This window comes from Lemur catta, chromosome 1 (assembly GCF_020740605.2).
Source record: "Lemur catta isolate mLemCat1 chromosome 1, mLemCat1.pri, whole genome shotgun sequence".
Lineage (NCBI taxonomy): Eukaryota > Metazoa > Chordata > Mammalia > Primates > Lemuridae > Lemur > Lemur catta.
Window position 1 is genome coordinate 27,950,418 of NC_059128.1, and position 15,311 is coordinate 27,965,728.

General features: G+C 38.9%; 1 protein-coding gene across 10 annotated transcripts in view; it reads right to left on the bottom strand.

The window, feature by feature from the left end:
* Positions 1 to 15,311, bottom strand: part of SIPA1L1 (signal induced proliferation associated 1 like 1) — a 358,554-nt gene that overhangs the window by 112,547 nt on the left and 230,696 nt on the right. For all 10 annotated transcript variants that reach the window (XM_045564679.1, XM_045564663.1, XM_045564653.1 and 7 more), the window contains 2 exons: positions 5,418 to 5,548; positions 691 to 879 (listed from right to left, as the gene is read on the bottom strand). In XM_045564679.1, coding sequence (XP_045420635.1) covers positions 691 to 879; positions 5,418 to 5,548 — 320 coding nt within the window. The remainder of the gene's footprint in view (positions 1 to 690; positions 880 to 5,417; positions 5,549 to 15,311) is intronic.

Below are 15,311 nucleotides of genomic sequence, written 5' to 3' on the forward strand. Positions count from 1 at the left end.
TTTTCAGATCATAATTTTTCATTTTCTTCCCTTCTGCTGTCTTTATATGGATTGTCCTGTCCTCTGCATCTTGACCAAAAAGCCCCCATATTTAGGCACAGGAAGCATGGAGGGAGAAAATCTTGAGCATTTTAACTTTGTTACTGATCAGAATCCAAATTTTAAAATTTGATATTTAAAAATCTTGACCAGAATATATCTTTGGTGGTATTAACAGACTTTAAACATCTAAGCTTTTAAGAACAGTGTGGTATAGTGGCTAACAGCACAGCCTCTCAGGCAGACTGTGTTTGAACCCTGTTCTACAACTTTTTATTATTACTGTATTGTTATTAATGTAATATCATTACTGTACTGTATAATTGTTATTGCTACTTATTCCCAGACACTCAAAAAATTCACTGCATGTATGGAAGACTACCAAAAGAGCTGAACGTAGTTTAAGTACCTTATTGATCAATTCTGACATAGAGAATTTCATCAAATAAGACATGTTCAAAGTTCAGAGAATTAAAAAAGAAAAAAAAGGAAAGAAAATGAATAACTGCATGAGAACATTTTTCACAATAAATGGTATCTGTTTTCCCCATCAAAAAAAAAATATATATATATACATATATTAAGGTCTGTATTCTGGAAGCCTCGCAGAAAAGCTGAGATGCAAGAATGTTCTCTGAATGCCGAACTCACCCCTTGTTCATCCAGTTTCATGAGCTGCTCTGTGACCTTGGGCGTGTTGAAGGCCAACCGCAGGCACTGGACATTGAGCTCGGGAATCACGTGCTCGAGCACTTCTTTCAGAGGCAGCCCTCTGGCTGTCGAGTGCTTGGCCGTTGAGGGAATGGCATCCTCCAAGACGGAACCTCTCAGTGTCATGAGCTGAAAGAGAGACAGGTGCTGTGCTGAGGCCTCTCTGGGGCTTTGAGATGGCTCAACACATGTCACACACGTGGCAGGCCTAGACTGTGGACTCCTTACAGGCCTGGGGAATGACTTATGATTGATTATGTCATTGAGGGAGAAAGGATGAGAGAAGTGACATAAGATATATATGAAAAACAAGGCCAATATTTTCAAGAAGACCTAGGCAAGTCCAAAGGAACTCAAAGCCTTCCGAGGGCATTTACTGAAATGCCAAATACAACATTTCCTTAAAGAGATCAATAAACATCAAGATCTCTACATGACTATATAATGCCACTAAGCACACTAACCAGGAAATTAAGGAGGAGAGATCCCAGAAGTATCTGAAGGATAAGTACTTTGCATTTAGATGTTAAACCTTTTTGAATTATAAAAGGTAAGAGGGGGATAAAGTTTTAAATTTCATAATGCAGTCGATAAGCAGAAACTATTCATATCCCCAAATGCTGCTACAAGACAATGATTACAGTTACATAGCAGTACAGGCAACAGCATTTGAAATTACTTTAGATTTTCCCTTATTTCTTAAAATACCTTCCATTCTTAAAATATCTTCTGTTAATACCTTCAGCAAAAGCATTTCCCTATGTAATGATGATTTGTTAGAGAAAAGTTAACCAGACATGAAGCCTAAAGTAGTTTTAATTTCTAAAAATCTCCACGTGACAGAGTTGTTAACATAATTTAAATACCGTATGGTGACATAAGAAAAAAACCCATCAAATGGAACCCATTTCCACTGAGCGTGTAGGTTGTCAGGCATTATACCGCACAAGAGCTACCAAAGCTAGTAGGGGCTGGAAGGTCCACGCGGAGGGATGCGTGTGGCGTGTAAGAGCGCGAGAGGGCAGAAACATGCAAACGCAATCTGGGAAGGACTAATGCACCAAGGAACGTACAGCAAGGTCAGGTACTAGACAGTCCAAAGGCAGAGAATGGATCGCAGTGGCTCAGGGTGTAAGGAAAGGCCCTGGTGGAAGGGGTGGCATCAAAAAAGGGCCATGAAACATAGGAACAATTTCTGTGAAAAGAAAACGTCAGAGAGAACAGGGGCAAAGGTGTGGAGGTCAGACAAAACAGGGTGTGCGTGGGAAAGAGCGTTTGCTATAGTGGGACCTAAGGGGAACACAGGGTGGGGTGGAAGGCAAGGCCCTGCCAAGCTGGGGAGCGCGGAAGGCTCAGGATGCTACGACTGCCATTTCTGGTCTTGGCTTCTACGCTGAGAATACTCCTGGCCTTTGTGGTTCCCTGTCCCAAGACATGGATTATCTCATGAAGGGAAGAGCCCAAAAACTGAGCCACAGAAAGACAGCAGCTAACTTCACAAAAGCCAAAGCTGACGAGAAAAAAAGATGACTCATTTTTCACATCCGAATCACTAGATTACCGATGTTTTTGTTAATGACTTCCAGAAACAAGAAGTGAGCTCTCATAAGTCCTCGTGTTCCTATGCATAAAAACACTCACATGCAAAAACCAAAAACAAAGCAACAAAAAAAACCACTCACATGCTATAAAGTTTTGGTCATAAACTTCCATGCCTACAAATTTATGTACGGTCTTCTTTTGGTTGTGTTTTGCAATGTTTACTTCTACTGAAATGAAAGATATTTGTACTTCTGCTATATTGATGCCATTTACTGTAGCCACTGGGGTGTCACTATAACGACCTTGCTTTCTTTTTTTTTTATGTATTTATCAGCAGAGAAATAAGTAACAGGAGAAGCCCCTGATACAAATTACAGCTTATTTCATTATATATCTAGTAAACTGGCTCCAACAGAGTGAGGTAATTGCCCGGCAAAGTCCAGGAGCCAGGGACAGGGATCAACGTCCAGAAACATTTCTATCAAAAGCCTTATAAAAATATTACAATTAAACCACATTTAAGGATTTTTTTATTGGAAGGAAAAAATTATGCAAAATCTAGTGGCAGTTAAACATTGGAGAAAGGAAAAGAAGGAGTGAAGGAGGGAGGAAAAGAGAGAGGGAAATGGGGGAAGAAAGGGAGGAGGGATGAAGGAAGGAAGGAGGGAGAAGGTGCTACCTCAAGCATCAAGCACGCAGTAAGGAACAGCTCAGATGAAGCCCTACCTGTGGGGCTCATATCCTAGTGGGGGACAGATTAAAAGTGAACAAAATAAATGAGTATAATATATTAAGATAATGTTAAGTATCAATGAAAAATAAAGCACTGGATATGAAATGGGTAGGGAGTAGAAACTTGGGAGTGAGGCTGGAAGGAGGCAGGAGATGCCCGGGGGAAAACACAGTAAGGATGAGAGCATCAGGGAGCATCGGAGCCCTGGGGCAGGAGTCCCGAGCCATCCCAGAGGGGAAGGAGGCTGGTGTGGCCAGAAGACTGGGAGCCAGGAGGAGTTACCAGAGTTGAGATGGGAGGGATAACTGGGAAGCAGATGTGCATGGTCTCCTAGGACAGCAGGAACACTGGCTTTTTCTCAAGGGACATAGGGAACACTTTGTGGATTCTGAACTGAGCAATGACAAGATCTGGATTACATTTCAAAAGGATCCCTGCTGGGCAGAAAGGCTTCAGGGCAGAAGCAGGGAGACCAGTTTTCAGAGCAAGACTAGGACCAGGCCTAGGCAGGGGGGGTGGTGGGAGAAGTGGTTGAGTTCTGCATGTATTTTGAAGACAGAATCAACAAGTGTTGCGGACAGACCAGAGCTGGGGGACAAGAGAGAGGAAATGGTTTCTGGCCTGAACAAAAGAAGAAGATTGCCAGGAACCGAACATCTGAACATAAAACACAAGTGGTAATGGTTTCTGGAACAACATGTGACTCGAACCTTTCAATCAGAGGCTAAGGGAACAGATCCAAGGGTCATAACTCACTCAAATGGGTTAGCAGGAAAAGGACGGAACCCTATGACCAGAGAACTGGAGGGAGGCGCAAGTAGAACATATCGGGCCAAGACAGCATGAGGGGAGAGAACAGAGATGGGAAAGGCAGGAGTCAGTGTGGTTCACAGACCACAGCAGGGTTTGGGACGGACATTAACACCGGAGAGAGAGGCTGGGGACATGTGGAGCGCCTGCAAGGCACGCTGAGAAGGAAGTGCCTGGAAACCAGTGACAGGATCCAAGCGAGAAAGAGCCGATTAAAAAACTTCAACCTCTGGCATGAAGGATGGGACGGGCGAGTGGCAATAAGATGAATTTAGATGGATAAAAACACAGACAAGGAAGACTATGATGGGGACTTCAATCAGAGTGGCCTCGGGAAGGAAAAAAGAAAAGAAGAAGACAGACAACAGCACTTGGAAGTGAGGAAACTGAGGCCCATAGAAATCTGGTAGGATCTGGGAATCTAGACCAAGCAACTACCTATGTACATCTGTAAAACACAGTATGTTTTCTGTGCTTTTTCTGCTCAACAAAAGAATTTACACTGCTTAACAATTAGCTCTGACACAGAGAAAACGTACACAAGAGCATGTTAGTTCATTTCTCTCTGGCCACTATAAACAACACATTAGATATTAAAGCCTTGCCTTTAAAATGCCTATTTTTAATTTCCCCAGAGTTCAAGCTTAGGAACAATTACTAAGTGAAGCCAACCCCTGGAATTTGCTTTGCATTCAATGGGGAAAATGAAGCCAAATGCCCTATTTAAACTAGTTTCAAAGCCATTATTTTCTAGACGCCTCAAGGGAGTATCAGGCTTAATGCATAACAAAAATCCTACAGTGAATTAGGAGCTGAGAGGCAATACATTGATAACTGGCCCGATTATACAAATTTAGAAAGAAATCAAAGAAGAATCTCATAGTCCCAAAACTTGTTCATGAGTTTTAAAAAAAATGCTTTGTAGGTTATTTTCTTGTATTTTTTAAATTTCTTTTCTAACCCAAGTTCCATTTTAAAATAAAGACTCATACAATTATATGTATTTTGGTTCCTAAAGAGCTCCAAAAGCCTGTTTCATCCACAATTAGCCCCTGGTTCAAACAGCCTGCGTTCTAGGTCTCAGAGAATAGGTCCTACACATTATAAAGTAAAAGTGGAAGAAGTGTCTTCTTCCCTCTTCTTTGGTCCAGAAATGACCTAAACAATGGCCCAGAAGAGTGAATGAAGTCTTCAGTGGCGTCTCTTATCTGTATCCTGGCTCCCCAAGCTGGCGCGGTGCTTTCCGGCTGCCCGAAGCAGGACACACAATATCCCATTTGGGATTCTGAGGGCTTCAATTTCCTTGGGCCACACTTAGCAGACATATCTTTCTCTGAATCAAAACTCCCATTCATTTACTGCATCTATCCAGAGCTAGACAAAAAGCAAGTAGATTCAGATTCACATCTAACCCTCTTGTCTACCACTATCACCACTAGAATGAATGAAAGGAGCCTTTGTTTATTCCAAAGGCATTTGTAACCCTGTGCTATTAAATTTAACTGCCTTGCTACTGCTACTACTCTATTTTACCACCCCCCAGCTTCCGTTAAGGCTCAAACCTCTCTCATTTGCAACTTACCTCACTAGTTCTAAAAATTATTCGGTAATTATATGGAGATCCATTTTCTTTCATTTCTTCTGGTTTTTCCCTTCGAATGCTCACAGCCACCGGACCAAGATTCTCATCAGCCCCAAAATAGTTCCAGTGTTCTTAGGTAAAATAAGACAAAACAAAGTTAGAAAATTTACCTAACACTTTGGAAATGTTATATTATGCTCAGTATTTCAGATCACCACTCAGAAATTGTATTGATAAAATGTAAACATTTAACAAATATTAATATTCTTCAGTGAGTTATAAAAACAAAGACCTGGCAATGCAGGTTTAGTTCCAGAGATGACATTGAATAGAGGTGGCCTGTTGGGTTTTTTACCACTCTACAAATGACTACTCTACTATTTCTTAAAAGGAACTTGTGTTTTCTCCCTATATCCCACCATTTAAATAGGCTACGTTGTATGTGCTTCCTTGCCTAAGAAAAGGTATGTGTCAGGGCTTTTTAGCTTTTGGTTTAAAAAAAAAAAAAAAATGAAAAGGAAACCTATTGAGAACAGAGCTTGAGGAGAGAGGGGTTTCCCCAGATTAAAAAAAGATTTTCCTGGATTGGAGAGAGGAATGTATGTGAGTCACGGAGCAGCTCTCTGCTCTGCAGCAGCCCACATAAGATGGAGTAGGAGCTCAGAAGAAAGAGCTTCAAGGTTCTCCACAGGGGCAGGACGCAGGGCTCCGGGCCCAGGTGACTGGTGAGCCAGGGTCCTGTCCCCAGTGTCCTGGCACAGCCCAAGGCCCCAACCCCTTAGCACAAAGCCTCCAAGTGACTGGTATTGAATTTACCTTCCTCCTGGCAAACAGGAAGGTCAAAATCAAAGTTAAGTTAATTTATAGAAAATGTTTAAAAGTGATATTTACTGTGCATCTAATATGTCTATGCATCTATATATGTCCCTATGTCTTAATATGTCTTTATACAAATTAAAATTGTTGATATGTACAGAGATAGTCACAGATGAGGAAGTTGATAAAACATGGATCTATATGAAAAGCCAGAGTACATAATTTAATTTTCAAAGCTCCAAAATACTTACTTTACATTGTTCTATTTCATTTACATGTGATACAGCTAAATGACAGAGTTGTGACATGGTACATTATTCTCATACGAAATGCATAAATATTTGAAAATACATGTTATTTCCATACAAAGTATGTATTTGAAAATCCATGAGAATAATAAGAAATAATAGCATAACGTGTCTAATCATGTAGTTTTGAAATTTGAGTAATACATATGAAAATACTTTGCAAGTACTAAAGCACAGTTACAAAAGATATCATTATAAATACTGACAGCTTTCTAAGAATATTATCATAATCCATGGAAATTCAAAATAAAATCACAATGGGAATACAGGCAACAAACATCTCATATGGACAACTGAAAAACGATCCAATAAATGCCACAAAATTCACGTATAAACACTCATGTACACCCTCAAAGCACAGCACATGAGAATCACACTCAGATTATTTACTCTTACTTTGCACACAATTCTAATAAGCTTGGTTGTCTGGTCTTCAAGCCCACAGCTTTATTTCAGAGGTGTGATAATTCCAGATGTTGACAAAGTCCAGGGTGTAGGGCTGATATAGACTTGCATGCAGACAGCAATGTGATAGAACAACTGACAATAAGGAAGAAAACAGAAAGGGAGGAGACAGAAATAGTATAAAAAAGCAGACAAGAACTTAAAGGAAAACAAGACAGCAGTCTGGGGCCATTGACTGAAGGAGCAAAGAGCTTAACACACTTCAGTAACTTCAGAGGATATTTTGATACTGCACAGAACAATAGTGGATGCGTCCAAGATGAGCACGAGTCACGTTCATTATCTGTCCCTTATCCCTCATGGACTCAACTGAAACCTGACTTTCTAGAAACTCCTCAAATACATCCCACGTACCTCAGGAAGGGCAGGTGGGATGGGTGTTCTCAGCTGCTGGGGAAATTCATAGATACAGGGCCGCTATCAAGTCATCCTCAGTAACCTCAAGTTGTCCATGTCCTCAAGCTTTCCCTGGTCAGCTCTCTCCACAGCAGCTGTTGCAAACATCCTCTATTCTCCCTCAACCTCCCCCTACCTACTTTCTCCTCGCTCGTGGCAAACGACAAGACAGTATGTCTACATCACAAAGGAAATAAAGAAGCCATTTCAGAAGCAAACTGTGCATCACCACCATCGTACCACACACTTACCTGCATCCAGACTCTTGCTTCCTGTCCCTACAGTCCAAAGCCCAATCCTCCTCCATCCTGGACTCTGCTCATTCCACCTTCCCAGGGACTCTGAGGCCTCAATCACTCTCTATCTTCGACTTCCCCCTCTCTGACTTGCTAATTCCCATCACCGTTTAATCACCTTTAAATATACACTTACTCTCAACTCCTTATCATCCTTCAGAACTGAAGCGTTCTCTCTTCTTTCCCTTCTTCCATTGGAAACTTCTTGAAATCGCTGCCTAATTCCTCATTTCAGAATTACTGCCACCTGACTTCCACTGCACAGGTCCCCAATGACTGCCTCAAGGTTAAAACAAATGGTACTGAGGGTCTTTACCTCTCACAAACTCCATGACATCTGGTACAGATGATTATTTCATTTTTTCTAGAAACATTCTTACTTCCTGGTTCCTGCGACATCACCCTCTTCTGATTTTCCTTCTACCACTCTGGCTGTGCTTGCTCAGTTTCCCTTCCTTTTCCCTTTTGAATATTCCATCCATGCTCAGAACTTCAACTGCCATCTCCATGTTGACGACTCTCAAAAGTCCCCAGGTCCATTCCAGACTCCTCCAAGCTCGAGATCTCTGCATCTACCTGATGGAGCTGTGTGTCCCACATAAACATACGCAGCTGTCCCTGCAGCCCCAGTCCGACAACGGCTACCACGTTCACAGGATTGCTCAGGCCAGACCCACTGCCATGCCCTGTGAATTCTAGTTCCTAAATACCTCTCAAATCCGTCCACATTTTCCCATCCCGCTGCCACTGACTTATCCTAGTCATCACTTGTCTGAGTGTTTGTAATGGTCTCCTAACTGGTTTGTTTTTACCCAAACTGTGCACACAGAGAGGCCAAAGGATCCTTTTAAAATGCAAATCTGATCAACTACTACTCAGCTGAAAATCCCGAGGTTCTCAGATACTTTTCATGGCTTCCCCAAGGTCCTCTGAAACTGCTGCCAGCCTATCATTCCAGCCTCAACTCAGACCTTTCTCTCATTCTTCTAAACTCTGAGAAGAATGACCTGCAATGAAATTTTCTTTCAGTTGCTCAACTTACTATGCCTTTTCCGATCTGAAAAAAGCTGCCTAGAACATTTTTTGCATAACTCCGCTTTATGTGGCTAAACCTTTTCATCTTTTAGGTCTCACGTGAAGTATGACTTAGACATCTTCTGAAAGAGAGATTGCAGACTGAAGCAAAGTGAAAGTGTTTACTTTGCACATTGATACTAATACTTTATTTAAAAGTGTTATGAATTCACAAAAACATAAATCAGTGATATCAGATATTTAATGTCTCAAATACAAAAATTTAGAAGCATTTAAAACAAAAAATATAAATTTATAAAATATAAATATTAAACACAATCATTTTAGTATTGCTGGTAGTAAAATAAAAATAGTATTAAGAATAAACCCTACATAAAATAAACTAAAATTAAAGACTAAAATAAAGAATAACTTGTTAATAATAAAAACTGGAAAATTAATGATTTAAACTTTTTTTTTGGTGTCATCATCAAAATCTGACTATATTTTTATGTAAATGCTCCCAGCTGCTAAAGAAACATATTTCTGAGTTGGGGGAATGGTGATGGGATAATTATAAACTAACTTCAAATACTTTCTTCAGACTCTATCTTCAAAATAAACCCACCTCTGGTTTGATAATGCTGGAAAGCTTTTTGAATTTATGTGTGTGTTTATGGAGAAACATCAAGTTTTTTTTAATTGAAAAAGAGCTCTAGCTATTAGTTCCAAAACAGCTTTTCCAGCCAGTTCTCATTGCTTCAGTTCCACTGGTATAGATGGAGATTCTGGTCCAGTTTCCTGCATTAAATTCACTAGTATCATGATCAAACTCTTTGTGTTCAACAAGTCTTTCAATTGGAACAAAAATTTTTTATAATAAAGGCCTTGTTTTGGTCTATTGTCAATTTTTTCACTCCTGAGGATTATGGAGACAGAGAAAGAAAATTCTTTCTACATGAACACAAGTTTATCAACTCAAAATCCTAATGTAGTATATAACCGTCCAGTAGAGAAGAGTTTGGTTCAGCAAGTCACCTTAAATTTTTGAGTTCTTCAACTTTGATCTCAAGACAAATGATTCAGTTTTTTTTTAAAAAAAAAAAACTAAAATAACAGCCTTTTAGGGATATTCTTCAACTTTAGGGTTGCTTAGGGTCCTTCTGGCCACTCCTGGCTCTACCTGTCCTTCACCTTCACTGGGCTGCACTACCTTTCTTCCTCTCAGACCCCAGCCCCAGGGCACTTCTAGACTTGCTCCTTGATGCAGCATTTAACATTTTTTTCCTACCAGCCATCTACCTTCATTCTTTGCTGGTGAGGATACTCACTAATTGTAAGGAGTTCTCCCAGCCAGATCCACAAGTCTTTCTTTTAGGGTAGAAAAATGGGGGTAGGAGGGACAAGGGTGGGGGAGTTACAGATGAGGAGGGTTGAAGAAAAGCAAGAAACGCTTTGATGAAGAAATGCATATGAGGAAAGTAAGAGGAAGAAAGGGGGAAGGGAAGGGAAGAGGAACCGGAAACTCAAGCAGGGTGCATAAAGTTGCAGATGGATGAATTGAAAGACAGGTATTTCACTAAAAATACTATTTTAGAGCCAGCATACTGGAATGCCAAATGCCAACATGGTAATCACCATATTAGAATGATATAATGCAGCCAAACAAAGCACTTTGCCAAACACTCTAATATTTATATTAACCATGAAAATATAGGTATTTCCTTCTTTTTCACAGATGTGGCAACTATGATTTAGAGAGGATAAGTCACTTAGCCACAAGTAGTATGTAGCAGTACCAGATTCAAACACATTATTTTAACTACTGATTTCAAAGCTCATTTTCTTAGCCATTATCTACGTTATGTTCCCACAAGTTTCTAAAATTTTATTATGAATAAAAAATAAATAAAATTTGGTTCCTAACTGGATAAACTATTCATCTAGTCAGATCACACATAATGCTTTATTCCTTGATATGCTAGATAGCCAAGATGTTACTGTGTTGAAAGGAGAGAGATTAATGTTATATCCACATATGGTGTGATCTCTTCCCACTTCCATTCCTCATATTTAACACCTGAACAAATGTTTAGCCTGAAGTTTTCTTACTAGTTCTGGTTCTTCAGTTTTAACAAGGATGGCACAAAGAGTAGCTCTGCTCTCATTCGAACATTCCAGATGAATGCCCACATTTTTGGTTGATCTAGTCATAATAATAATTATAACAAAAATTTCACATTCTTAGAGAGGAGAAATAGTAAATAGTTCAAAGCTCCAAGTGATTAAATCAGGTACAGTCCAATCTCCTGGTGATAAGTTGGGCATGAACACACAACTAAAAAAGTTAAGCCTAGCATTTTAATTGTAAAAGAGAAAAGAAAAATCCAATTTACAAGAGTTACAGGGTTTCAACCAGCAATTTTTGGATTGCCCGTAGTGGCTACGGTGACCATCTGTGGGCTATATATTAATACTTCAGTTGTACATTTCCCTAGGACAGCAGCATGATCTGGACCGAATGTAATTATGAACAGTAAAAACACATTTTTATTTTTTATAAATAATTTGTAAAGTTATAAGTTATGGCTTAAAAGATCTGTTTGCAATTGTTAATTGAAAATTTTAAACAGGTAAAACAGACATCATAAACGCAAATCAAAGACATACAAAGCAAATAGAACTTAGCTCCTCTCTCATGCCTAACACAATTAGAAACAACATTTCTGAAATGAAAAACTGGCCATTGGTATAGATGTAATACATTCATACACCGCTGGCGGCACTGTGGATCAGTACCAACTATTTTAGAAAGCAATATGGTAATATATGTTAAAGTCACAAAAATGTTCACATTCTAATCTTAGAATTACCCTAATTGATTACACAGAAGGAAAAATGAAAACTCTTCTATTTTGTCTAGAAAAGACATCATAAGTTGATGTATAAAGGGTATGTTAAACACACAAGTTATAAGCAGATAACTTGGACTTCATTATGTAACAGCAGACCAAAGAGTGGAACAGTAACAACCTTAATATCATAGTTTGAATTAAAATTTTTTCACCATTTTTAATATTTTAAACTATTTTTTCTTGAAATAGTCTACTTGGTTGGTTACAAGTATGCCACCGTCAGCACAGTTGACAACATGAACTTTGACTCAATGTCGTTAGTTTAACATTTTCATCAGACAACAGAATTTGGATAAAAGTAGGAAGACCACTCACTATGGCACGTTTCTATAACATTGCATATCTCTGCTATTGAGTTCAAACCGTTCAGATTTTTTGTTTTTGTGCAACTTACTACATCTTAATATGACTAATAACTAGGTTAGCAAGAGGACAGAACTAAAAGATAGGAGAATTACAGTTAAAAATATATATATATTCTGCTTTTAAAATGAACATAGGCTTGCCCAAGTGGAGGTAATAAGAGGCTGTCTTTCTGGGAAGTGTACCACTTGGAGATTCTCAGTCTCTGGGTCCCCAAAGGGCTCATCCTAATTAAAAGGGTGGAGGTTCTATGAGAACTAAATAGCCTAAGACTCTGCACCATAATCAAAAGCAGCAGAGTAATGGATGGGGACATTTACACAGGACTGGCCACATGCCAGAATTCTGTCCCTAAGCTTATAATTATTGTTGCATAAGACTAATTGCCCATATTTACAAAGTGCAACAGTACTCTGAGGTCCCAATTCTTCTTTCCATAGGTAACTCTTAAAAAATAGGGTGTTCTACTTGCCAAAATTGCACGGAGTTTTGCCATTTAAAACAGCATCTGGCCGGGCGCAGTGGCTCACGCCTGTAATCCTAGCCCTCTGGGAGGCCGAGGCGGGTGGATCGCTCGAGGTCAGGAGTTCGAGACCAGCCTGAGCGAGACCCCGTCTCTACTAAAAATAGAAATAAATTATCTGGACAACTAAAAATATATATAGAAAAAATTAGCCGGGCATGGTGGCGCATGCCTGTAGTCCCAGCTACTCGGGAGGCTGAGGCAGTAGGATCGCTTAAGCCCAGGAGTTTGAGGTTGCTGTGAGCTAGGCTGACGCCACGGCACTCACTCTAGTCTGGGCAACAAAGTGAGACAGTCTGAAAAAAAAATAAATAAATAAAAATAAATAAATAAGACAGCATCTGACTAAGCATACCCTATTGGGCCCCTAACTTTTCGATAATAGGTAAACTTTATTATGAAGTTATGTTAATATTACTATATTGCATCAAAATGATTAAAGAAAAAATACAAAGAAAATCCTATTTGAAATAAAGGGAAGATAAAGAGTCACAGAATCATGAGAGATTTTTTTTATTGGCTATCAGTCTATGACAAATGGCCAACAATTATATTCTTAAAAATTCAATCTCAAAGAAACGAAACATCTTTTCTTGGCCTATAACGAATGTTCCAAAATAAAAATTGTAAACATTTAAATTAGTCAAGAGAATGGTAAACTACACAGTCTTAAACATAATGGTGGACCTCTCTGTTCTAAGCTTTCTTAGAGCAACTCAGCAATAAAAATCAAGGCTCCTATAAAGTCCACACTTCATTTATAGTGCTCCAGCCTTATGGAAATAAATAGATATGTGGGGAGAATTTACATACCATGGCTGTTCATATAAGACCAGGGTTTGTTTCTTTTTTAACATGTCTATGAATAGAAATTAGAGGGTTCATGAACTTAAAAGAAAAAAATTTATCTTTATTTTCAGTAACTTCTAACTGAAATTTAGCATTTCCATCAATTATAAATATAGGCAACAAACTATAGCAATATTAACTGTACGTGTGACTTTGACACCAATAGAAATCATAGATAATTTATCACATTACAGTTGTTGCGGACATATCTGAATATTAATTACATTTATCACTACTTTAAAATTATGGTAGTTAACAGGGTCTTTTTGTTATGAAATAAGAAAGTAGCACACATATTACTGGGCCATAAAAAGTTTTGCAACTGTATTTCAATATGCTTGGTTTGCTTTGTTATTTTTATTTTATGCGCTTAAAAATATTCTAAGGAGAGTTTCTAGGCTTCACCAAACTGCCATAGGGGTCAATGAGGGGAAAACAAACAAAAAAACCAAGAACATCTGATGTTAAGCATTATTTATAATAACAATGAATGAGAAAAACTGAATTTGCAGCAGCTGAAAAACTTTTAAGTAAATGATGGTATAGCCAATTATGGGACCATAAAAAACATAAAACTGCATTTAAAAATCGTTATTTAAAAATGAATATGCCTATATTAAAACAGATGAGACAGAAATAAAATCACTAGTACTCCCACACAGTTAATTTTCTTCTAAATTATTTTCTGTAGTTCTAATATTTCTATTATGAACATACACAACTTTTATAATTGGAAGATTTTTAAAAGTATAAAAATACATTTGGTTTGCAAATGGTCAATGACTATAAAGAACATGTTAAAAAGTAGCATATTAATGCAACTCTATTTTTAACATCATTTAATACCAATTCAAATGCCAGCTTAGCAAAAAAAAAAGAGTACTTAACATCCAAATGAAAGAAATTACCTGTCTCTAACTAAATTTCTTTATATTTAAAACATCCTTTGTACCTCCTTACCAGGGATACTGCAGCAAGATGTCTTCCTATGTGAAATGATTCTGAAAGGTTTCAGGAGAAAGTCCCTAAGAGGTAGCCAGAAATTCAGTTAAGACAGAAGTCACTGCTGCTCATAAGAGCAGGGACCACGCTGTGTGTCCCAAACACTCAGCACAACCCACATATTTGTTGACTAATTATCCGTATGAGTCCTAGAAGTCATCTCTGCTCATGCTTCTCCCTGACTTGCATACAATCAGGAAAGTGTCTCTTCTCGCTGTCTTGATGTGCAAATCAATGGCCTCCCCAAAGAGAGGAGGGAGTTCCATGAGAAGATGGGAAAAGAAATTGCTAGAATAAAGTAAATATTATTTTGTGAGCACCTAATTTCAGTGCTCAGGATAAGGGGCTCACTGGTGCCTGAAGTTATAATGAAGTATGTATTGGGCAATAGGTGGCAGGCTTTATTACACGTGTCATCAACATGTACTGAAATAATAGATCTAAAAGGCCCTTAGCTTTCAGAATGCAAAACAAAGAGTATAGAAACTCTCTGGAGCGTGGCCATCAGTAATCATGGTAGTCGTTTCGATGTATCCGCCACAGGAAAATGGGTAAGTCTTGTCATTTGGTTTTCGTGTGGATACTGCTGGGACACAGAGAACGATACCCCCAATTATGGTGCTCTGGTATGCTGGGCACCCTTGAGTGACGGAAATGAGAAGGCCTTTAGAAGCTGCTTCAGAACCAAGCACTTCCTAACCTTCTCTTATTCTCCCCCACAAGCAGAAGGAGGAGCTCTCTCTGAACTTTCCTTATGTGACTAAGTAAACTTCTTTCCAGAAGAAATGCAATTGTCTTAAGACCGCCTCCCTAGGAATCTCATCAATTAACCAGAAAGGTTAACCACCTGAAAAGAGAAACGACTAACAGCCACCACACCCGGAGAGAATTTTCATCTATGTTTCTGAGGGCAGCTCCCAGAGATTACCTGAGAGACTCTGCACATT